General features: G+C 47.0%; 1 protein-coding gene across 8 annotated transcripts in view; it reads left to right on the top strand.

Annotated features, from left to right (window-relative positions):
• Positions 1 to 1,204: 1,204 nt before the first annotated feature.
• The window catches only part of LOC128347360 (transducin-like enhancer protein 2), a 53,857-nt gene continuing 30,139 nt past the window's right edge, over positions 1,205 to 24,922 (top strand). For 2 of the 8 annotated variants that reach the window (XM_053301852.1, XM_053301858.1), the window contains exons 1-7: positions 6,995 to 7,013; positions 8,875 to 8,972; positions 9,632 to 9,695; positions 10,265 to 10,309; positions 16,437 to 16,499; positions 17,104 to 17,178; positions 20,337 to 20,532. In XM_053301852.1, the coding sequence (XP_053157827.1) occupies positions 6,999 to 7,013; positions 8,875 to 8,972; positions 9,632 to 9,695; positions 10,265 to 10,309; positions 16,437 to 16,499; positions 17,104 to 17,178; positions 20,337 to 20,532 (556 nt within the window). In that variant the 5' untranslated portion in view covers positions 6,995 to 6,998. Of the gene's footprint in view, positions 1,315 to 3,913; positions 4,035 to 6,431; positions 6,877 to 6,994; positions 7,014 to 8,874; positions 8,973 to 9,631; positions 9,696 to 10,264; positions 10,310 to 16,436; positions 16,500 to 17,103; positions 17,179 to 20,336; positions 20,533 to 24,922 lie in introns of those variants that run through there. The other 6 variants (XM_053301855.1, XM_053301859.1, XM_053301856.1 and 3 more) reach the window with 6 other exon arrangements.

The raw sequence follows: 24,922 nt of genomic DNA, 5'->3' as shown, positions 1-24,922 counted from the left end.
TCCCCTCAGGGGATTCCCCTCACTATAAGATATTCCCCTCAGAGGATGGAGCTGCTCTGGGAAGAGCATTTAGGTTCCAAGTTCCCTCCCTGGCAGCATCTCCAAGATCGGTTTGAGAGAGACTCCTAGAGAAGCTGCTGCCAATCTGTGAAGACAATACTTAGCTAGACAGACCAATGGTCTGACTCAGTAGATGGCAGCTTCCTGTGTTCCTATGATCAGGCCCATCTAGTCTAGCATCCCATTTCACACAGTGCCCCAACACTGTGGAGAGCCCACAGGCAAGAAAATGCTCTTTCTCTCCTGCTGTTGTTCTTATGTTCAGTGGCTTGGATACCTGAGAGGGAAGGGTGGCTTTAGATCCCCAAAACCAGCAGATTATAGACTAGGGGTTCCTAATCCCGAGTTCCTAGATGGTTGTTGGACTACAACCCCCATCACCCCCTATTGCAAGGGATGATGGGAGTTGTAGTCCAACAAGATCTAAGAACCCAAGGTTAGAAACTGCTGGTTGGGACTGCCTCCTCAGCTTCCCATGTCTTACAACTGAACTTCCAGGCTAAAGGATTAAAGAAATAAAATTTAAAAAAGAATGGCAAAAAATTAAATTAAATGTGCCAAATCAAGGTGGCCCGTTAACCTGTCTCTAGACTAGAGGTCAGAAAGCAAGTCTCCCTCTGGATCTCAGAAACTTCGGTGCGGCCACGCAGGGGCCAAAAGCACTCTGCACTTGCTCAGAGGCACGCGCCCTCCCCGCCTCTGTGTCATTTTCCAAGCTGGCGTCTGCTTTTGGCCTGGAGAAGAGAAGTGGAGGCGGGTGGGGGGGGGAACCCCAGGTTTATGGAAGTAAGCCCTTGCTGGTGGCGAGTTCTGGAGAGCTTTGGCTTGTGATGGAAATCCTGGCTGCGCTTAACGCCAGGGGGATGAGCCCCTTCCCCCCCCCTCTCCCGCTCCCTAATGCTTGATTGATGGCCAGTGTGAAAACCTTGCCTGGGTGAGATCAATGGGTTGTAATTATAGCAACCAACCAGTCAGGAGCAAGGAAGGCTGGTGCGCCCCACGTTACTTTGATTGACAGCACACACAGGCAGCGCGGGGGGGGGCTAGCAACGAGCAGGGACTGCGGATTTGTGGGAAATGTAGTTCCCTGCTGCCCGCCGCTGCTCTCTTCCTGGCTAGACTGCAGACACATTCACCAGCTCCTTTGCAACGACTATTTCGGGAAGCCGGATCGGGCCCTCTCGGGCAGCAGCCAAACAGGCGGCAGGGTGGCCAGTACAAGCCATGGAAATCTCCAAGACTGCTTTCAAGAAGGTACTTGGAGTGTAGATACATGCGGATTCCTGGAGTGCCCATGCCAATCCTGGAGGATTGGCAACCCTGACTACCTCATAGGGCTGTTGTAGGGGTAAACCAAAAGAGAAAACCATGCACAGCGCCTTGGGCTCATTAGGAACATAGGAAGCTGCCATATACCGAGTCAGAACCTCGGTCCATCTAGCTCAGTATTTGTCTACACAGACTGGCAGCAGCATCTCCGAAGTTGCAGGCAGGAGTCTCTCACAGCTCTATATCTTCCAGTGCTCACACATGCTGTCTCCCATTCAAATGGCAACCAAGGCAGGCCCTGCTTAGCAAAGGGGACCATTCATGCTTTCTGCCACAAGACTAGCTCTCACTCCATTGGAGGAGCTCTTCACTGGAGCTATGGAGAGTCGGGCCACGGCCAACCAGCTGAAACTATTCCTGGAGACTGCCCACACCACTTGGTGTTTCCCCCAATATTTTGCACAAGATCTAGCCATTAAAATCTATCAGAATCATTATTTGAGACTGATGCCAGTTTCTGGGGACTCCACAGGCTAACCCTGAACGGGTGGCAACCCTAACTCAATGCCATAAAGATGTCTCCAGGTCAGGAAACCCTCCCTTGCTGTTTGTCCTCAGCACCTGGGATATAGACTGCCTCTGCAGCTGGAGGTTCTACCCAGCTCTCACCGCTATTGACTGTTGCTTACATCCCAGGCAAATTTGTCTGGATCCTAGCATCTCCATTTGAAAAGGATCTCAGGCACTTGAGCTGGGAAAAACCTGGGGGAGGGTCTATCTAGCTCAGTATTGTCTTCACAGACTGGCAGCAGCTTCTCCAAGGTTGCAGGCAGGAATCTCTCTCAGCCCGATCTTGGAGAAGCCTTCAGGGAGGGAACCTGGAACCTGGATGCTCTTCCCAGAGAAGTGCTCACACATCAAGTCTCCCATTCATATGCATCCAGAGCAGACCCTGCTTAGCTAAGGGGACAAGTCATGCTGGCTACCACAAGGCCAGCTCTCCTCTTCTTTCTTATGTTTCTTTTTTAGATGGTGAGCCCTTTGGGGACAGGGAGCCAATTTAATTATTTATATCTATGTAAGGGAAAGTGGAAGGAAAGAGAAGAAGCCGACGACCAGCAGCAAAGTGGATGGACTCGATTAGGACAGCAATGAATGCACCACTGAGAGACCTTAAAGGCCAAATTGAAGACAGTTCATTCTGGAGAGAATCTGTCTAGGTGGTTGCTAAGGATCAACAGCGACTTGATGGCACTTGATTGATTGATTAATCAATTAATTTTAAAAAACACACTTTGGGAACCTTTTGTTGAAAAGTGATATATAAATATTGGTCGTATTCATATTATGGTCTAATAGCCTATTTCTGTGACTCTCATTAATACTGATTGGGTTTTTAGCTTATTGGTTTGTATTACTTGTACGCTGCTTTGGGCACTTCTGTAGCAAAAGCAGTGCAGAAATGGAATGAATGAATGGACACATTTATTTATTACATTTAAATACCACCAATTACTTGACCCGAAGCAGTTTACAAACAGATAAATGATGGATACATTTCCAGCCAGCATCTTAGGTTAGAATAAGTATCCCCGAGCACATGGTGCTATAACACAGGGGCACCCAACCTTGGCTTCCCAGGTGCTGTTGGACTACAACTCCCATCACCCCCTGGCAGGGGATGATAGGAGTTGTAGTCCAACAGCATGTCGGGAGCCAAGGTTGGGCGCCCCTGTGTTATAGAAATAATAATTTGTGTGTGGGGTAAGATTGGATGGTGGTTAGTGTAGGAAGGTGTGAACCTCCACCCCTTGCATGGAAGTGGGGAGTTTGTTTAGATGCAGCAGCTTGTATTTTTGGGATTGGGGAGAAGCTGCATCAGCAGCTCTTCTGCTCAAAGATTCAAAGCCCAGAAGCTGGCAATCTGTCTATCTGTTTTTACATGTATATCCCGCTCTTCCTTCAAGGAGTCCAGAGATGTCTACATGGTTATGCTTATCCTCACAACAACCCCACACCCTGCGGGGGAAAATAAAAAAATAAAAAATTAAAGTAAATAAAGTAAACAGGCATAGAGCGAGGTTGAACTCGTATTTTATTTTTTATTCTGATTGTGGTTGATTTGGTGTGTAAATGACCTAAGAAACCAGCCAGGGCCCGCTGCCTTCAAACATGCTGTTGGGATTGGGTTTTCCTACCTTGCTAGTGTCTTTTGCACGGAATTTTAATGAAACTGGAGCTATCTTTGCAGAGACAAATGTTTGCATGAGATTTGGATGTTTATCTACCAGTGCTATGTCTGGTTTTTGCATTTGCAAAAATATGCAAATACAGAGGATGAGAGGAAAGGATAGACAAAAAACAACAACAACAGGGGTATCTTATCCTCCGCCCCCTCCGTAGGCTTTTTTCTTACCATGCCAAGTTGCTACTCCGCTTGGAAAAGCCTGAACTAAAGAACATTCTTGTTGAGCTAGCAAGAGAAAGAAAACTACACTTCCCAGAATGCGCCACGGCACCGCCCACGCTCAGCCTCTCTCCCCCGTTTAGACTCCAGGCCGCCCCCCGCCAACCTTGACGGCATAGACCCATGTGGGAGCCTGTTTAGCTGATTGGCTAGCTGTCCTTACTTGCTTCAGCCAATCAGAGGCGGCCCACAGTAGCAGAAGCCTGAAAGAGCAATTTAAGGTGGAACTGAGATTCTGGTATGTCACAACAACAACAACATCTTTGCAATTTCTTACTAATAGATTTATCCATAATTAATGCATTTATTTTTTGGGAAGACTTATGATTTATTCATTGATATGCTGAAAGAAAAGAGGATGCTACCTCGAGTAAGGGTGAAAGGGTCTCTGCTCCAAGGGTCATGCAAAACCTGCTTTAGATGCACGAGTTTGGGCTGAGAAATCTCTCGCTGCGTCCTAAAATTCAAGTGCTCCAGGGAAGGCTAAACTCTTTCTACAGCGCCTGGCACTGGTGTTGTGAAATGCACACAGGTAGTGTGTTGGAATTGTGAAAGGCGCCACAAATGCAATTTAAAAATGGGCTGTGACTAGACTAGCCTGTTACCTCCCTTTTTAACCTTTTCTCCAAGATGTAAAACGAGCGAAGGAGCAGGGTGATGAAAGACATCCACCAGCTTTGAGACTTTGGCACAAGTCCCTAGTCCTCATGGCCTTCTGAAAATCAAACAGCAGAAGGATGTGGAACTGAACTGAATCTGTATTCAGCCCCTTTTTACCCTTGCTTCCCCACTCATTCTTGCCTTCCCTGTGTTGAGTAGTAGTCATAACTTCATTGCCATTGAAATGTGGATTGTAAGTTCCTTGGGGCAGAGAAGCCCTCTGAAAAGCGCTTTGCACATCAGTGTCTGTCTACCAATGATGATTATTAATCAAAAACAATTATGAGATATCAATGATGTGGCCTCTTGAAGTCAGTGTGTTAACATGTGCATCTTCTTTCTTCAATTCCATTTATTTTTTGCAAATTATTCTTGCAAAATAAAGCTTCTGTTACATTTGTTTGCATTTGCTTCTGTGGGCTGACATCCAGACTAAGTTATGCAGTAGTAGTAGTACTACTACTACTACTCAGAGATTATTCCAAAGGACTGCTTAATTTCAGTGGGACTACTCAGAGTAATGTAGTCTAGATTTCCATCACTATTTATTTAACGCTTGCATTCTGCCTTCCGGGTTTAATACACTACAAGTCAGCATACCAAAGCTAAAGACATCAAATAACTTTTAAATGAACACATTCAATAATAATAAAAATATATAATCTATAACATATATTAATAACAGCTTTATTTTGGGCTACCCCATAACAAACTGCAACTTCTGAGTTTTAAAATTTTAATTGCTGTTTAGATTTTTTCAACTGCTGTAGTTTCTGAATGTGTTGGATTTTTTAATTCTTGTTTTAATAGCTGGTCTTGTTTGTCTTTGTTTTTGTGAACCACCTGGAGCCTCAGGAGGAGTCAGGTGGAATAAAAATCAAATTAAAAATAATTGTGACGGCCCACAAATTAAAATAATAAACAATCAAGTAAAATATGCAATTAAAACACATAAAACAATACCAAAAAAAACCACAATACGAATATGACGAATATTTCAACAAAAGTTCCCAAAGCGGTTTACATAGATACAAATAAAGAAATAAAATGGCTCCCTGTCCCCAAAGGGCTCACAATCTGAAAAAGGAACATAAGACAGCCACCTGCTACAGCCACTGGAGGGGTGCTGTGCTGGGGACGGAGAGGGCCAGTTGCTCTCCCCCTGCTAAACAAAGAGAGTCATGAATTTAAAAAGGCGCCTCTTTGCTCAGTTAGCAGGGGACAATAAAAATATAGGGCAGGGTGGAGTGAGATGAACAGATCTCTGTGTGCAAATGCATCAATTGGCTGGGGGAAATTGTACTGGCAGGTTGCAAGAGGAGCTGGAAATGCAGTTTTTAAAAAAGCACCCAAGCTGACCCAGGGGAGGGGAAGTATGGACGCCCCTTGGGCCTGTAGCTGGCTGTGGGTGCAATGATGCAGGGAGGGGGGCGGGCGCCAAGGTTTTGTGGCACCTGAGGCGGCAGTGGTGGGGGGAATGTTGCTTGGCCCCATGTCAAAACGGCCCCTTGCAAGCTTTGAAAGTGGCACCGGGGAGGGCAGGTTGACAGCCACCTCCTCGTCTCTCTTCCTGCTCCTTGCAAAGGTGATCCCTGCAAGGCTTGCCAGGGTCAGGCTAGTCCCATAGAGCTGCTCCAGCCGCCACGACGGCCAGGGCCATCTCGCCACCCTGCTGGTGCTCCAGGAATCTGGCCCTCCGAGCCAGCCGTCTCACCTTGCCTCATGAAAAAGCCGCCGCCACCACCGCGGTGGGATTCGAACTAGGGACTCCTTGTGGCTCTGAGACACCAGGCATCACTTGTGCCTTTTGGACTACTGCGGGGACCCTATTCCGGGATCCTGTGAGTCCTTTCGGATTTTATCCTGTTCTTTTTCCAGGGGACGGAGGAGCAGGTCCACCTTAAGGCTCTAGTTTGATAGATTTCCCTCTGGTTTGCCAATAGGCAGTTCATATTCCAACCAGGGACTGCTGCTGAAAGCCGCCCAGATTTCGTCTGACCTTCTGTTCTTCCTTCCTCTCCCGGCTCCTGCTCCTCTCCTCCTCTTTAAAGTGTGTGTGTGTGTGTGTGTGTGTGTGTGTGTATTTTTTCCTCCCTACCCTGTTGAGTGCTACATAGGGGGGAGGCACCCCACATGCCAACCAGGAAGGAGGAAAAAGCCCTCCTCCCCACACCTCCATCCTCAAAATCTTCTTTGACATGATTACAAAAAAGAAGAAAAAGCCCAATTAGTATTTTTAATTAAATTAAAAAAAAAAATCTGGTCCGTTTGTGGCACTTGGAAACAGGGACTGGGATATAAAATTTTGGACTTATCTGTGAGCAATAAGTTGGAAGAAGAGAAGAGTGTTTTGCCAATCCCCTCATTTTGGGGGAGGGGGGGTCGATCCCCCCAGGATGTATCCCCAGGGACGGCACACTGTAAGTACCAGTTTTCAGAGCGGTCTGGGTGAGAATGGGAGGGCAGTGTCTGTACGATAGCTTTGGTTTGCTTTGGCTGGGAATTTTCGAATGACATGTTTCTTTGGGTGATGGTGATGGTTATGGAATGGCTGAAGGTGGGTTTGGGGTGGGGGACCTTAAAGAATATGATTTTTAACATGAGGGGTTAAAATGTGCCAAAATCATAAGGCTTTATTGGGGGGGGGGATTGGATCCGTTTGGAGGATCCTTCTTATTGATCTGTTGTTCGCACTGAAGGTGTGAAGTGAGTGAGATGAACCTCTGCCCACCTCCCTAATCTTTTAGCTGCCCTGGTATTTTGGCAATAAGGTTGGTTTAGGAGCAGTCTCATCTTCCCACCCATCCAGAACCCCTTTATCATCGTATTCGTATTCGTTTTGCAATCAAGTGCAGGATTTGTATTCGTGTTGCAGTCAAGTGCAGGATTCGAATCTGTGTCCGCAGTTGTGACTCGGGAGCCGCCTCGGTGCTTCTGTGGCTGAATGAGCAGAATTCAGAAACCCACAACAAGAAGGAGTGCTCTCTTGTAGGTAGGGTTGGTGTGGTCGCGACTGCCTTTCCCTTTGGAAGTTGGTGCCAGGAGCTGCACACTGCGAGTGAGTTCCCACTGGACTGTTCCTGTTGGCCAGCCGTTCCCAAGCTTCTCATGGATGAAGCAGCCTTCCATCCCGGAAGGAAAACTATAGGCAAACTTTGCTCTTGCCCCTGAGTAGGTTCTGTTTTGGAGCATGACGAGAGTCTGGGTGAGTTGCTGTTCTGAGCGCTTCTCCTGATTGGAAGGAGGGCAGTAACTCATTCAGGGATGCGACAGAGAGTCTCTTCCAAGGACAGAGCAGCAAATCATGCAGGGATTCAGCCGGCAGCCTCCTCTGTTGATGGGAGCCCTTGTGGACTCACCAGAGCTCATGATTTTATTGAATTTTCTTTTCAGGGCACACTGTTTCGGAACATCTGCCTTAGCTCTGTGCTTTACTTTCCAAATTCAGGGTGGTCATGATGGGGAGATTCCGCCCCCACGTCCACCGCTGTGAATTAAGTGGGGGTGATTCTAACTTCTAATTGTAAGCTCCTTGGGAGCAGAGGCCTGTGTGGGTTTTGTTTTTGTTCATGAAACTCTGTAAATGTATGTTGATGCTCTCTGAATAATACTTGAGAATAATAACACGAACTGTTTGTGAATGCAATAACTGGAGAGGAAGGTTCATTCCAGATGAATTCATCTGGACTAAAAGGGTGTGATCTTTTGACGAAGTGATCCTCAAGACAATTTAACGCGGATTAGTTTTGCCTTAATAACTTCCCACTGCTTACAATTGGAGTTGTCAAAGGGTGACCTACTGTGGACCATTTCAATTGAACTGTTTAATGTGGTGGGATTCTAACCTTGTTCTAAAAAGAAGGGTGCTTGGAAGACACCCCCACTCCACCCCAGACCCCCGAGCCTTGCTGCCGAACCCCAGGAGCCTTGTGATTTTGCTACAAGTTCCCACTGGCAAGAGAAAGGCACTCTTCACATGGTCAGAGACAATTTATTTCCTTGCATCCCCAAGAACAGTGTATTCCAAATGGGGGTCAAAGGGTGGTCTCTTTGCTCTGAGATAGGAGATAGTAAGAGTGAGGTGTGAACATCCAGATTAAATCTGGATAAGGTGATAAATCTGAAACCAAAAGAGTGTTACAGTACAGCATGATAATTCACCAAGATTTATACTAGGATATATTTTGTTTGGTCTTTAAGGTGCATAAGATTCCTTCTAGTTTTATGAAGGTGTGAGGGTTACTCCAGATTAATTAATCCAGATTAAGTCTGGGTACGCTGAAGAGTATTTCTCTGGATTAATTCAGAGTGGGATCTTGTCCATGCAAGGAGAGGGGAAAGTTTCTAGAAAGATAGCATTGTATTATTCTCCACTCCCCTCACTGGATTATTCTCCCCTCCCCACTCCTCTTCTATAGACTCCACTTCAGTCTGGCCAGCCTTTCAAGTTCTCCGTTCTGGAAATCTGTGACCGCATTAAAGAAGAATTTCAGTTTCTCCAGGCTCAGTATCACAGGTATGGTGCGAAAGAGGAAGGAGACGTCTGCATGACAACATGGGAGCTGATGACTTTAGTGAAACCTCCGCGTTAAAGTGCAGTCTACCACTAAATTCCCTGTGATGCCGTTCGGTTGCCCATTTCCCACTGGATGCTTTAGGAGCGCGGGATGCCTCTGTTGGATGTATTGCAACTTGCCTATTTTGGCCTTAGTTTTATTAATAGATTGTGGTGGTTAGCTGCTGTGAGCTTCCCATTTTAAAGGTGGCGTGTAGGTGTCTTAATAAATACCAGGTTTTCTGCTTTTTCCTCTCTCTCTCTCTCTCTCTCTCTCTCTCTCTCTCTCTTTCTCTCTCTCCTCTTCCAGCCTTTCTCTCTCTTCATGTTTTCATTTCCCCTGCTTTGAATCTCTCTGTTCTTCCTTATCTATCCCCACACAGTATCCTCTTTCTCCTGCTTCCTCCCGCTTTGCTTACAAGAAAATAAAAAAGAGAAAAAAATGCTAAGGGTGATATACTGCTGATGCAGCCCACCCCGGATCAGGGAATGAACGACCTAGATGGGAAGGTTATGGCTCACCAGGGGAAGCCAAAGTCGTAGCAGAAGTACTGTAGGGAGGGCACCAGCGAGTGGAGAACGGAGGAGAGGAATTTATAAATGCCTCTCTTCTTTTTCAGCCTGAAACTGGAATGCGAGAAGCTAGCCAGCGAGAAAACAGAAATGCAGAGGCATTATGTCATGGTAAGAGCGTCGCCCTCTCTTCTGCCTCTCTCTGCAAACCTGGCAACCCCACGTTTAGCGGTTTGGGCTTGATCCCGTCTCAGTTGTTGTTAATTTTATTTTTTTTTAAAAACCCATTGGAAGGGGAAAGGCTCAACAGCTGGGGAACAGGCGGCTTGCGCATTAGTAGGCTGGATGGAGCCTCCATGTTTGGAAGCAGTCTACCTGTAGTTATCGATTGCTGGGAGGCGTGGATGGTAGCCTTCATGCTTTGCTTGTCAGTTTCCCCAGAGGCATCTGGTTGTCTGCTGTGGGAAGCCAGGGTGCTGGACTTGAGGGCGCTCTGTTCTGGAGAACGAGTCTGTCTGTGGCGATTGGCCACTCACAGTAACTAAATGGAACCTCCCTGTGCAGGGACAGTCTACCTTGATTGCAGGATGCTGCAGGCAAGGGAGGTGGGAGGGCTGTTTCCTTCCTGCCCTACCTGTGGGCTTCCTGGAGGCATCTGGGAAGCCGGGAGCCGGCTGGACTTGGTTGCATCCAGCAGGGATCTTTTTCTTTTCTTACCAGTGGTTTTGTTCTTATTTCAGTATTACGAGATGTCCTATGGTTTGAATATTGAGATGCACAAACAGGTATGTGACTTACGTCTTTGGTGGAATTTAAAGTTTGAGCCAGGCATGGTGGGTGAGGCTGTCCAGGTGTGTGTTTAAGGCAGAGGTTTCCCTGTCTTCTCTGTCTTGGTGATGTGTGTGTTGCCCCTGCTAATTGGGCAAAGAGGCACCTTTTTTAACGTGGTGATGCTCTTTATTGAGCAGGGGGAGAGCAACTGGCCCTATCCGCCCCCAGCACAGCATCCTTCCAGTGGCTCTTGCTGGTGTCTGTCTTACATTTCTTTTTAGATTGTGAGCCTTTTGCGGGACAGGGAGCCATCTTATTTGTTTATTATTTCTCTGTGTAAACTGCTTTGGAAACTTTTGTTGAAAAGTGGTATATAAATATTTGTTGTTGCTGCTGTTGGTGTGTGTGTGTGTGTGTGTGTAAAATCTTTAATTTTCATTATGCTGAGGGTTCGTGTGGCTCTTTCGTGTTTCAACAGTGCCGCCATGGCGCATGGTGCTTTAGAGTGACCTGGCGAAATTGAGAGTCTTTGCCCCAAGGAGATTACAGTCTAAATTCCAGCAGTGGGGACGATAAATGTTGAGGAGACATATGGAACAAGCTTCTTCGGGATCAGATTGAAGCTTGGTTTCTGTGGGGGGTAACAGCTATGGGCTTGTGCCAAAAGCTTCATGGAAAAGGCGGGTTTTGAGGAGGGACGGAGAAGAAGAAACCACCACATAGTGTTACTGGGAGCGGTTCCTGGCCTAAGGGGCAATGAGGGATAATGGAGGTGTCATTTAAAGGAGTCATTCTGTGGGAGGAGTTCTCAAATTTGGGTCCCCCAGATGATGTTGGACTACAACTCCCAGCATCCCCAGCCATTGTGGCTGGGGGTGATGGGAGTTGTAGTCCAACATCATCTGCGGGACCCAAGTTTGAGAATCCCTATGAGATTCTTGGAAAGGGTTCCTGGCCTGAGGGGCAGCAAGGAGAATGGGAAGAGTAATTTAAGGGAGTAAATCGATGTGGCTTTGTACAGCGGTTCCTGGCCTAAGGGGCAGTAAGGGAGAAAGGGTGTGAACTCACTTATGGGAGCAGGAGATTTATGGGGCTCTGGGAGAGTGTTCTAGGCACAAGGGGCAGTGAGGGGCACAGGGCAGCTTTGTTTTATTAAAGTGCAGAAGATTTTGAAGTGGCTGAGAGTACTGGAGTTGGGAGAAGCAAGGGTTCCAGGATGGGATAAGTTGGGGGTGGGGGATAGAACCTGCAAGAGCTTGAAAGGTATGGAGAAGAAATGTCTGTGTTTGGGGCAGAACGTAGACTAGGTGCCTAGAGTGACACAGAGGTCTTGATTTGTTGTGGTGTTTTTTGTTTTTGTTTTACTCCCCCAGTTTGGGAGTAGGAGTTGCCCAAATAAACCGATGTGGGAAATTAGGATTTGAGGATGGCGGCAGTTGGCCAGCAGTGTCTCCAACCTGAAAGGAGAACTGGTCTTGTAGTAGCAAGCATGCATTGTCCCTTTTGCTAAGCAGGGTCTGTCCTGGTTTATATTTGAATGGGAGATTACACGATCTTCCCCTCAGGGGATGGGTCCGCTCTGGGAAGAGCACCTGCCTGCTTGCATGCAGAAGGTTCCGAGTTCCCTCTCTGGCAGCATCTCCTGGCTGAGAGAAACTCTTGCCTGCAACCTTGGAGAAGCCGCTGCCAGTCTGTGTAGACAATACTGAGCTAGATGGACCGATGGTCTGACTCGGTAGACGGCAGCTTCCTATGTTCCTATGAAACAAAAAGCAGAAGCAAAGATGAGGGTCCTTTGAACTCTGCTTTATTTGGGGTTGGTAAAAATAATGTCTGTGGAGTTCTGAACTGGGTAAAAGTGTAAAAGTGTCGCGTGGTTGCTGATTGGCAGACCGCCTGGGGTGCAACCCCCACGGATGCTGTCTCGAGTGGCGTGGGTGAGGAATGGTAGAATATAAATGAAATTTAAGGGAATACAAATATTTTAGTAGATATATTTTGAATCAAGGTACAAAGCAGAAATAGGGTAGTCGTGGGATATAAGATGGTGCGTGGATATAAGAGGATATATAATAGGCTTAATTCCTAAGCAGTGAAAGAGAGACCAACCCAGTTACAAACTTGGGGTTTATGCTTTCTTCCCCACTCCACAGATGAGTTTGTCAATTACAGTTGCATTATTAGCTCTTGTCCACAAAACTGCCCGCAGTGTCTATCTACGTCAGTTCGCAGACTCTCATCAAAGACCAACATTTGAGTTCCCACTGAATCACTGGAAGTGTGAGGTTTCTCCAAAATTGCAAACGGTAATCTTTCTTGGAACGTAGGAAGGGGCTGTATACTGAGTCAGACTCTTGGCCTGTCTGGCTCAGTACTGCCTACACTGACAGGCAGCAGCAGCTTCTCCAGGATCTCAGGCACAGGGAGAGGCCTTCTCGCTTCTTTCTGCCTCAAGATGCCAGGAATTGAACCTGGGATTTTCTGTAGGCAAACCTGAGTTATAACCCTGTAATGAGCATGGCGCAGCGGGAAATGACTTGATTAGCAAGCCAGAGGCTGCTGGTTCGAATCCCCGCTGGTACCTGTATCGGGCAGCAGCGATATAGGAAAGATGCTTAAAAGGCATCATCTCATACTGTGAGGGAGGAGGCAATGGTCAACCCCTCCTGTATTCTCCCAAAGAAAACCACAGGGCTCTGTGGGCGCCAGGAGTCGACACCGACTCGACGGCACACTTTACCTTTTACCCAATGAGCAGATATAAATATATGAAGCGGTTGTATATCGAGCCAGACTCTTGGCCCATCCAGCTCAGGGTTGCCTACTCTGGCTAGCAGCAACTCTCCAGGGTCTCAGACAGAGGTCTTTCTCAGCGTTGCCTGGGGATGTTGCCAGGAATTGAACCCGAGACCTCCTCTCCTTCATGCAATGCGGATGCCCGAAAACTCAGCTTCAGTTGCATTGCTTCCATAGCAGGCAACCCTCATTGTTCAGAGGCGAAAGTTTGGGGCGGTGTACAAATTTGATAAAATAAAATAAAGAAATAAATTAGTTTGAAGCTACAGGAATCCGGACGATCTTAATAACAGTGAATTGTGTAAAATGAGAGGGGTGCCCCAGCCCCAGCCTGCCCCGCTCTGTGGCAGTGACTCCCTAGTGAGGGACATGTATTTTCCACATGCTCAGAGGCGCTCTTGTCTGTAGAATGGCTCCATTTGTTCCAGGGAGCTGAGCTTGGGTGTTTTGTTTCCTTTATTTATTTATTTTTTTAAACAGCCGGTTGAAAGACTAAGCCCTGGCTCTAATTAAAACCCTGACAGGGGTGGCGAGAGACTCTGTTTCAGGCGGGTTTTCTGATCCAGCTGGGCTTGCCGAGGAGAGTACAGCTTGTCTTTTGAAAGGCGCTAAAACCCACCAGGCCTTTCAGCCTGTTTTGATCTGCCCAAGGAGACCAGGAATGCATTTCTCGCTCCCTAGACTTCCCTTTGTTCCAGCTGTAATTTGCCTTCCGTCTCCGGGTTTATCAACCCAGTCATCGTGGGGCCGGCTGCCAGGGAAATTAGGTTGGCTCCTTGCCCGACAAAGTGGCAATCAGCCTGCCACCCTCTTCCAGCTGCCTGGCCTTTGCCAAGTCTGTGCTTTCTTCTCCTCTCCTGGTCTCCCCCCACCTTGTTTGTTTCGGAGAAGAGGTGGTGGGATGCGGGGCGGGCACCAGTGTGAGCGGACACTCTGCCCAGGGGTGCACGGCCCATTTTCCGAAAACGCAGAGAGGGATGTTTCGTAGAAGTGCTGCGGAAATTCTCCTCCTTTGCATTTCTTCCAGGATTTTGGAGAACACAGTTACCTGCTTATGAGCACAGCGGAATTATTGGGAAACCTTCAATTGTTTCATTTCTTAAATTTAACAGAATTTATTTATTTATTTATTTTTGCAGTGTGCTGGGTGTGAGCACCTCACCTCTGCTTCCAGTTCCTTCACGCGGTAGTTGTTATTATTAGGCCATAGCTCAGGGGTGGGGCATTTGCTTTGCATGCAGAAGGTCACAGGTTCAATCCCAGATAACGTAGGCAGCTGCCTTCTACTGAGTCAGACCATTGGCCCATCTAGCTCAGTGTTGTTTACACAGACTGGCAGCGGCTTCGGCAAGGAGAGCTGGACTTGTGGTAGCAAGCATGACTTGTCCCCTTAGCTAAGCAGGGTCCACCCTGGTTGCATTTGAATGGTAGACCTGATGTGTGGGCACTGTCAGATATTCCCCTTAGGGGATGGAGCCGCTCTGGGAAGAGCATCTAGGTTCCAAGTTCCCTCCCTGGCAGCATCTCCAAGATAGGGCTGAGAGAGATTCCTGCCTGCAGCCTTTTAGAAGCCACTGCCAGTCTGTGAAGACCAGTGGTCTGACTTGGTATATGGCAGCTTCTTATGTTCCTAAAGCTGCAGGCAGGCAGGAATCTCTCCCAGCCCTACCTGGTGATGCTTCCAAGGATTGAACCTGGGACCATCTGCATGTAAAATAGGGGCTCTACCACCGAGTTGGAGATCCAGGGAAGAAATCTGGGACCTTCTGCATGATGCAGATGCTCTTCCCACCCGCTAAGGGGTTAATATCTTGCAGTGCTCACACATGTGGTCTCCCATTCACATGCAGACTAGGGCAGACCCTGCTTAGCAATTCATGCATCTCTGGGAGAGAGCCATCTGAAACCCTTGGAGAGCCCTGCTAACTAAGCAGAGAGGCACTTCTTAAAGTGGTGAAAGCAACTGGCCCTGTCCAGCCTCAGCACAGCATCCCTCCAGTGGTGGTTGCTGGTGTCTATGTTTCTTTTTACTACCATTACTACTACTGCTGCTATGAATATTTAAATACCGCTTTTCAACAAAAGTTCCCAAAGCGGTTTCCATAGAGAAACATACATACATACATACATACATAGGGAAGGCTCCCTGTCCCCCAAAAGGCTCCTAATCTAAAAAGGAAACATAAGAGAGACATCAATAACAGCCACTGGAGGGACACTGTGCTGGGGATGGATAAGGCCAGTTGCTCTCCCCCTGCTAAATATAAGAGAATCGCCACGTTTAAAAGGTGGCTCTTTGCTAAGTTAGCAGGGGATTTTAGATTGTGAATCCTCTGGGGAGAGGGAAGCATCTTCTTTATTTCTCTATGTAAGCCACTTTGAGAACTTTGCGATATAAATATTGGTTGTCGTAGGAAAGTTGCTGCCAATCAGAGAAGACAATCCTTCCTGAGCTAGATGAACCAATGCCAGATTCAGTTAGGAGGCTCCTTCACATGCTGGGGAGGGTCCATAGTTCAGTGGCAAGGTCCCTGCAGAAAGTGGAAGCCAGTTCAAAGCCGGTTGTTGAGTCATTGGGCCAGTTTTTTAAATGGTCTATTTTGGGGGTGGGGGAAGGGTATTAATGAGAAAATATGCACAACAGGATAAATCCATTTTCTTCTTCCTTTTGCTCTGTAAACAAAGATGGGAACTTTTTTGGTTTATAAATATTCTAAATAATATTTATAATATTATAAATATTTATTTATAAATATTATATATATTTGGCAATTCGGTTTATAAATATTCTGTTTATAAATATTCGGTTTATAAATATTCTAAATAATAATAGTTAAAAAACCAAAAAATTAATCTTAAAATGGAAAGTGGTGTTCTGATTATTGTCCTGCATATTTGTTACCCTACTAACTTGGCAAAGAGGCACCTTTTTAATATGGTGATTCTCTTTATTGAGCAGGGGGAGAGTAACTGGCCCCATCCACCCCTAGCACAGTACCTCCAGTGACTGTTGCTGGTGTCTATCTTATGTTTCTTTTTAGATTGTAACCCCTTTGGGGACAGGAAGCCATCTTTATTTGTTATTTCTCACCCTGAGTCATTTTTGGAAGGGTGGTATAGAAATCGAATGAATGAATGAATGAATGAATGAATAAAACTTTGAACCAGGCTTTGTGCATAGTAGACTTAGTTCTGGTTAGTTTCAAGACAGCTGAGAGGTTTCAGGTTTTGATTCAGTTCTGATTCACTGAACCCTTTCTGAAAACCCTATCAGTTTTCAGATTCGGATTAAAATCTGGTTTGACTCCTGGCGTGTTGTGACTGGACTTCTCTCTTCCCTTATAGGCGGAAATTGTCAAACGGTTGAATGCCATCTGCAGCCAAATCATACCCTTTCTGACGCAAGAGGTAAATGAAATAAAATGCACGCATATTCCAATTTCAGTTAATTTTCTTTAAAGGAAACTGTGCTGTTTTTGCAGTTCAGACTGAGCAAAAATTCATCTGAATATACTTGCAAAAGTGCTCTGTAAATCTTTAGGAATACCTGAGCATCCTCTGAAAGCCCCTTCAGGAGAACTTTGTTCAACCTGAACTGTGAAGATGTCTTGGACCCAATAGCTCAGGTTGAGCAAAATCCATCTGATTGGTCTTGCAAAGGGTGAAATTCAGAAATGAAGGATATGTCATGAACTCTGAGACCAGGAGTCTGGACAGCCCACCTGTACACCAAAATGCAACTGTCCTGAGCCATTTGAGAAAGAGAGCACCCCAGATTTCATCCTGGATAGTATAAGAACAGAAAGAAGGGACTTTATACAGTTATATGCAATGTATATCTCTTAACTGGTGGCATTCTTTGCACAAAGAAGCAGAACTCTGGGTCAGTAGTCCAAATTTGATCTACACCCTAGTGCTTCAGGCACTGGGCCAGGTCTGATCTGCCCTTGGCAATGGAACTTGCTTTCCTGTGAACTGACCCTGAGCGTCCTTTGCGGTTTTCCGTCCCCAGCATCAACAACAGGTGTTGCAAGCCATGGAACGAGCTAAGCAGGTGACGATGGGAGAGCTCAACAGTGTTATTGGGGTGAGTGATTTTGTGATGGGAAGAGGCCAAGCTATACCTGGGAGGGGATTTTATGGGATGTGGGATGGGGTGTGTATGTGTTTCTCGGGTAGAGTTGCCATGCCCCCTGAAATTCTGAGTTTCACCTGGATTTTAAGCATCTCACTCAGATTGCTCAGCCCACCCAGATTTGCCCGGATTCCAGCTTTCATTTAAAAAAAAAAAAAAAAGCTAAGCTCTAGCACTTGTAGAAGCAGAGTTAGGGAGCAAAATGTGTGCAGTCACTCTTCTCAAAAATTATTTTCAAGCCAATTTACATAATATGCAAATTAGGTACCCAGGTTTGGAAAGCCAGGATATGGAAACCCTGTTCTGGGGGTGGCGGGGGTGGTTGGGTGGGTTTGGTGAGTGTGGTTAACCTGGAATTTAAGGGAGGAGAGCTGGTCTTGTGGTAGCAAGCATGAATTGTCCCCTTTGCTGAGCTGGGTCCACCCTGGTTTGCATTTGAATGGGAGACTGCATGTGTGAGCACTGTAAGATATTCCGCTCAGGGGATGGAGCCTCTCTGGGAAGGCTTGCATGCAGAAGGTTCCAAGTTCCCTCCTTGGCAGCATCTCCAAGATCGGGCTGAGAGAGACTCCTGCCTGCAACCTTGGAGAAGCTGCTGCCAGTCTGGGTAGACAATCCTGAGCTAGATGGACCAAGAGTCTGACTCAGTATAAGGCAGCTTCCTATGTAATATAGGTGGCCCTCGTTATTCAGGGGGGTTCCTGCGAATACTGATACCCCACATAATGAAACCTTGAGTTAATGGGAATTGGGAAGATAGGTTCCTAATCACAAAAAGGGGCCAAAAATGAGGGGGGGGGCAGAAATAAGAGGGGGGAAAGGACAGTGCCTTATTATCTAGGTCTCCAGCTCCCCAGCAGTGCCCGCCCCCCCATCCTGAAAATGGTTGAATATTCACCCCCCCCCATTTAAAAAAAAAAAAGAACTGCAAAATGGGTCTCCGCTGGAAAATGGAGGCTGGAAATGACATCGGAAGTCGTTTCTGGGTCATTTCTGGCCTCTCAAAACTGCAGATACATGTATTTTTGTCTATTTTTTTTCTACCCACGGATAACGAAACTGGTAAGACCCAGCCATTGATACATGAACCCGCAGATACGGAGTCTGCAGATAACGAGGGCCACCTGTACTATCACTGTCTGGGTATTTTCCTTTTGTATTCTATATTTCTCTGCTGGCTTCTAACTGGGAAAGCAGTCCACCATCAACTGGGGAGGAGAGCTGGTCTTGTGCTAGCGAGCGTGAATTGTCCCCCTCACAGTACAGTTCGGGAATTCCTGCCCTCTCGGCACAAAACAGGAATCTGGGGATATTTTAGCGACATCTTTGCTGATGAACATAGGAATCTGTCTTCTACCGAGTCAGACCCTTGGTCCATCTAGCTCAGCATTGTCTACACGGACTGGCAGCGGCTTCTCCAAGGTTGCAGGAAGGAATCTTTTTCAGCCCTATCTTGGAGAAGATGCCAGGGAGGGAACTTGGGACTTTCTGCATGCAAGCAAGCAGGTGCTCTTGCCAGAGCGGCCCCATCCCCTATCTTACTGTGCTCACACATTTGGTCTTCCATTCAAATGCAGACCAGCGTGGACCCTGCTTAGCCAAGGGGACAATTCATGCTTTCTACCACAAGACCATCTCTCAGGTCAACAAATGGGTGCAGATCTCCTACATACAGCTCACTTGCAACTGACCTCTTGCAAGCTCAGACATGCTCATTTATAATGGAATTATGTGGAACAGCTGAGCTCTTGCAAAGCTCTCTTCTCTGAAGGGTTGCTTTCAGTGCAGAAATATGCCAACACTTGGCAATGCCATCTCCTCTATATGAATTTGCCCGCCTCTCCACCCATATGCAGGTGAAGGATCACTGCCCGTATGCAGGTGATTATAAGCCGCCTTGAGCACCCAGTTCAGTAGAAAGATGGGCTGTCAATTTCATCAATAGAACTATTTCCCCAATGTGGGGAATTTTATTTATTTTATTTATTTATTACATTTATACCCCACTGTTCCTCTAAGGAGTCCAGAGTGGTGTACATGATTATGTTTATCCTGTTTTTTTAAATTCCATGTTTAGGTTTATCATGTGAAAGATATTTAAAGTAGTTTAAAAGATTTAGATCTAGATGGTTTACTCTGGGCTTGGCCTTAGCTCAGGAGAAGCATCACAATCGGAGATCCGATTTGTGTTGGACGAATCTCCCGATAGACCCAAGAAATTATGAGAATCTTACTTGATGAGCAAAGGCTTATTTCAGAATTTGCCACAATCCAGAGTAGGAAGTAGCAAAACAGTGATATTCAACTGGCTGAAAAATGCAATGCATATTTATATACCGTTTTTCAACAAAAGTTCCCAAAACGGTTTACATAGATATAAATGAAGAACTGTCAGACTTCCAGTGAAGATCTGAAGAAGGACCCCTTTACAGTCTCACACAATTATTTCATACCCTTTCTATGGTCATCATTGTTTGCTCTTTTCTCCTTGGATCTCTCACCTGGACACGAGCATTTACACGACCAGCGCCCAAAGAATTTCCCAGATTTTGTTACGCTCCTCAACGGGATTTATGCAGGGTTTTTTTGTTTACTGTATCTATGTTGAAATCCTCCTAATGTTTAGCATTAGCCTGTGTTACTTCGCTAACTCTATGCCTTGCTTATAGAATTTCCCAGCACAGACAGCAGCAACTTACTGTAACATCACTCTAAAAGCAGAGGCCTGCCTTATTAATAGCTCTAATCAAACCTATGCAAAGTTTGGTCAAGTCAAAGCTCTTCATATCAATAGCTATTGCCAATATGCTTCTAATAACATAAATTATTCAATCCCCAACACATGGTTATGTAATATTGTGGAGCAGCTAAGCTCTTGCAAGGCACTCTGCTTGGAGCAGCTATACTCTTGCAAAGCTTACCTTGCTGAGAAGATAATTGCTGCTATGGGCAATAAACATTTAGGAGGACAGGGAGTGAAATTGAGAAGAAGCACTGCTTAACCACTGGGAAGCAGCTAAAATTGCAGAGTGGTAGTTTGTGCGTCATAGAGATCGGGGTGGTTCTCCTGACTGAGTGGATTCTCCCAGGACCCTCTGCTTTCTCTCCAGCAGCAGCAGCTCCAAAACCTTTCTCATCATGCCACTCCAATCCCCTTGACCCCTCACCCCTCGGGCTCACAGACATCCACTTTGGCTAGTGTCAATACAGCTTCCGGACTACTGGCGCTCTCGGGGGTGTTAGCAGCTCAACCTCCTCTTGCAGCCAAGGAAGAAAGAGGAGCTCAGGACTCTGAGAACAGCCGAGGTAAGGCGTGTGCTAAAGGATGGCTATCTGGGGTGTGCATGATGAGGACTGGAAACTTGATTCTCATTTGGGTGGGGAGAGCTCTTGGATTTGAGCTCCAGATGAGCCCAGAAAGAGAGGGGCTGTAGTTGGGTGCTAGAGCACCTGCTTTGCATGCAAAAGAGTCCCTGGCGTCACCAGACAAAAAGATCTCGGGTAGCAGGGTGGCCAGCCCAGAGCAGGGACTCAAGAAAAGATGCAATGGTGCACCCCTCTTCCATTTCCACAATGGCAGTGGTTGAGTTCCTGAGACTCTGGGTAATGGTTGCCAGTCAGAATTGATATGGTATTCTTAGGCCCATTTTACAGATGACGGAAAGGGAGCACTGAGGCTGAGAAGGAAATCGTGGCTTATCCAAGGCTAAGGGGTAACAAATTATCCCTTACATTATCCTATGGAATTCTTTGCCATGGGATGTGGTGATGGCCACGAGCTTGGATGGCTTTAAAGGGGGCTTAGACAGATTCATGGTGGACAAGTCAGTCAATGGCTACTAGTCTGGTGGCTGTGGGCCACCTCCGGCCTCAGAGGCAAGATGCCTCTCAATACCAGTTGCAGGGGAGTAACAGCAGGAGAAAGAGGGTGTGCCCTCACCTCTTGCCTGTGGGCTCCCCAGAGGCACCTGGTGGGCCACTGAGTGAAACAGGATGCTGGACTAGATGGGCCTTGGGCCTGATCCCGCAGGGCTGTTTTTATGTTCTTAATTCTTAATTTATTGATCATATTTGCATCCTGCCCTTGCTCCGGGAGGCATACAAGATGTGCCTGCCCCCCCCCCCCACCAAGCCCCTGTTTTATCCTCCCAACAGCCCTGTGAGGTAAGCTAAGCTGAGAGCGCCCAAGCGCCCAGGTTCACCCTGGTGATTTGAACCCAGGCCTCTCATCTCCTAATCTGAGAGGTTCATTGCAACACCGCACTGACTGCCCTAGTAGATCTTCCTTCCACTCTGCTGCAGCTGTTTATTCAAGCCGGGAAAGCTCGGAGGGGGTGGGCATGAGTGACTAATGACGCTAATTAAGTCTCTTGAACGCCGGGGAGGTTGGCGCTATTTTTGACCTGGGGAACAGCTGCATCGCTGCGGACAGAGCCCCGATGATGCGACAGCCTGGGGCGGTTAATTTCCGACATGAGCGGTGCCAGGGCCCACATTATGGGACCTAGGGGGCCTGGCCCCACCCAGGTATTTTGGGGAGGAGGGATTGGGGCTGGCTGTGGTTATTTAATGCTGAGGGAAACTCGCCCCGCCCCGCTTCTGTTGGCTCATGTTGACATCTAGATTGTAAGCCCCTCGGGGCAGGGACCTGTATTCTCATTCTTTGCGAAGGGCCATGTGTGTGCATGGTACTAAAGGACAACACAACCTCTCCTTAAGGTGCCAAGAGGCACCTTTTCGTGTGTGTGTGTGTGTGTGTGTGTGTGTGTGTGTGTGTGTGTGTTAGCGGGGCTCTTTTCTTTTTAGCAGCAAGTATCTGGGGTCTCCTTGTGTGTCTCTTTTTACTGTATTTACCTGAATCCAAGACTAGGTGCCCCCCCCCAAGTTTTTTGATATTAGAAATCAGGAGGCCATCTTAAATTCAGAGTCCTGTTCCTTTAGAGTAAATGCAGGTATAACCTGTGTTTAACCTCTTCCTCTTAAGGGGCGCTATTTTTGACCTGGGGAACAGCATTGTCTCAAATTCAGAGTCCTCTTCGATTTGGGTAAATATGGGTAGATTGTAAGCCCCGCTTGGGCGGAGGTAATTTTGGAGCCTGGATCTAAAGGCCTTTTGCCCTGCCTGACCCCCCCTGCAAGATAAGATGCAATTTTTCTGAAGCAATTCTGAAAAAGATACGTCCCACTGACCTGCACACACCACATTTTGCATGGACAGTCCTGTTACTTATATTAGCTGAATGCACTTCAAAACAAAACAAAACAAAACACCAGAACATGCTCAGGGAAAGCTGGAAACTTTTTAAAAAAATTTCTAGAGTAAATTCTGCATGAAGATACTTCCCACTAATCGACACATACTGCATTTTGCATGGGCAGTCCTGATACTCTCCCCTCTTCCTCCCTTGCTTGTCTGGAGGAGCCCCCTCCGGACCCCCCCTTTCGAGGACCCCCAGGCCTGCAAGGAAGTCCGGTCCAAAGAGCACCACTGCCTAGGAGGCAGAGAACCGTCTTCCTATTCTTATTTTTATATAAACTGCTGGCTTCGGCGATCTCCTTCTTCTTCAGATTTTTAAACCTTTCTTGTTCCAAAGGTGGAACCTCAGCATTGGTGCTTGGCTGGGTTGTGGTCTGGAGAAGTCTGCGTTTCGCTGCTGTGTGTAGTCTCTTCTCCCGCCCTGTGATTACCAGAATAAATGGTGCAAAATGGATTTAATTTGCATCCTTGATACCGGGATACAGTATTTTGCTCAGCTGCTTCTGGCCCTGTGCAGAAAGCAGATTCCCTCGGCGCTGATTTGCTGGGGTTTCTTCCCTTCCCTCGGCTTCCCGTTGGAGTAGAAGTTTGCTTAGATTTGCAGAGCAAAGGACTTGTGTGCAGAATGCACGCAGCGATCTAAGTGGAACCTGGAACGGCCCCAGCTGGTTCACCCCAACACACTTATGTGGGGAGGACGTCAGGGGGCGGGGGGGGGCATATTTTCCCTTTGTTGCAAATGGCTTTGCATGCAGGCAGGCCCTGATAAAAGCCAAAACCTCTTGGCAGGCCATAGACAAGCTTTCTTGGCTGCAAAGCATTGTGGGATTCCAGCCAGCCTCTGTTCGCCTCTCTCCTCCTCCTGGCAAGCATCCCCCATTAATCCTGGGAAACATCAAAAGCCGCCTCTCTTCACCTGTGTGCTGCAGTTGGGAGCTGGCCTGCTGGTGCTGCGTACAGGTTGCCCAGTGTGTTGACATGAGGCTTGCCACTGGCTTAGTCACCCCTGGCGAGCAGCGAGCTCTTCCAGGCGACCAGAAGTGGATGCTGCAAGAGGCGGTGGCCTGGTTGGGATGACTTTTAAATGCACGTTCAGGAAGGAGGAGAGGTTTGGCAGTGGCTGTTATCCACTGGAGCGCTCGTGTCCAAAGGCGCTGTGTCTGGAACGCAGGAGAATGAGGTGGTCAGGAGGATCTGAACCGCATCAGAGAGGAGGTGGGGGCGTTGATGTGGAAGGCGGCCTGGGTTAAAAGAAATCCCTGCAAGTAAAAGATCTAGCACAGTGGTTCCCAAGCTGGGTTCCTCCAGATGTTGATGAACTACAACTCCCAGCATCCCCAGCCACAATAAATGGGGATAATGTGAGTTGTAGTTCATCAACATCTGGAGGCACCCAGCTTGGGAACCACTGGCCTAGCACATCGGGGAGAAAGGATTTTGGGCAGCCAGTTCACTTGGGAACTAGCTTTCTACCTGCAGGGAGTTTTTCTTTGTGTAGAGTGGCTTTTTTCTTTTTCTTTTAAAAGCAGTTCCATTCTGCAGTCTGAAGTAGACCAGTTCATTCAGTCTCCTCATTCGTGACAGGGAAGGGCTTATGGCCTTCTAGTCTTGCTGGTCCACTTTGGTCTGTTCCTGCTGGGTCTGATCACCACATGGGCCGCAGTGCCAAGGTTTTGGATTCTGGTTCTGATGGTTTCTACTACTACCACCACCACCACCACCACCACCACCACCACCAATATTTCTATATCGCTTTTCAACCAAAGTTTCCAAAGCGGTTTACACGGAAAAATAAATAAAATAAAATAAACAAGATGGCCCCCTGACCCCAAAGGGCTCAAAATCTAAAAAGAAACATAAGGTAGACCCCAGCAACATCCACTGGAGGGTGGCTGTGCTGGGGCCGGATAGGGCCAGTTGCTCCCGTCGCTGCTAAACGGAAGGGAATCGCCACTTTAAAAGGTGCCTCTGTGCTCAGATAGCCCAGGGGTTAACTGACAACTGCACATACACCATGTGATTTGGAAGTAGAAAACAAAATAGCAGAGGGTTCTGAATGCATCTGTTCTGCTTCAAGTGTTCCAGCAATTTGGAACTCCAAAATCTGATGAAAAAGAGTGGGATTTCACAAGCATCACCAAGTAGAATCTTGCTTGCTTTTGAACAACTAGGGAAGCTGTATTCTCCCCCCCCCCCCGCTCTATATTTCTGCAAATACTTTGCTTCTAGTGCAGGGGTGGCCAACCTGAGGCTTTCCAACTGTTGTTGGAATAATAATAATAATAATAATAATAATAATAATAATAATAATAAATAATTACGTTTATAAACTGCCTCATCCAGAGGCTCTGGCTGGTGTACAACAACTTTTAAAAAGACATAAAAACACACAATTCAAAGCACAGTGCTAAAAACAATATAACTGTTATTCAAAAACAA

This window comes from Hemicordylus capensis, chromosome 2 (genome assembly GCF_027244095.1).
Source record: "Hemicordylus capensis ecotype Gifberg chromosome 2, rHemCap1.1.pri, whole genome shotgun sequence".
In the NCBI taxonomy this organism is placed as follows: Eukaryota; Metazoa; Chordata; class Lepidosauria; order Squamata; family Cordylidae; genus Hemicordylus; species Hemicordylus capensis.
The sequence above is the reverse complement of the archived record's forward strand: the minus strand, read 5'-3'. Positions and strand labels throughout refer to the sequence as shown.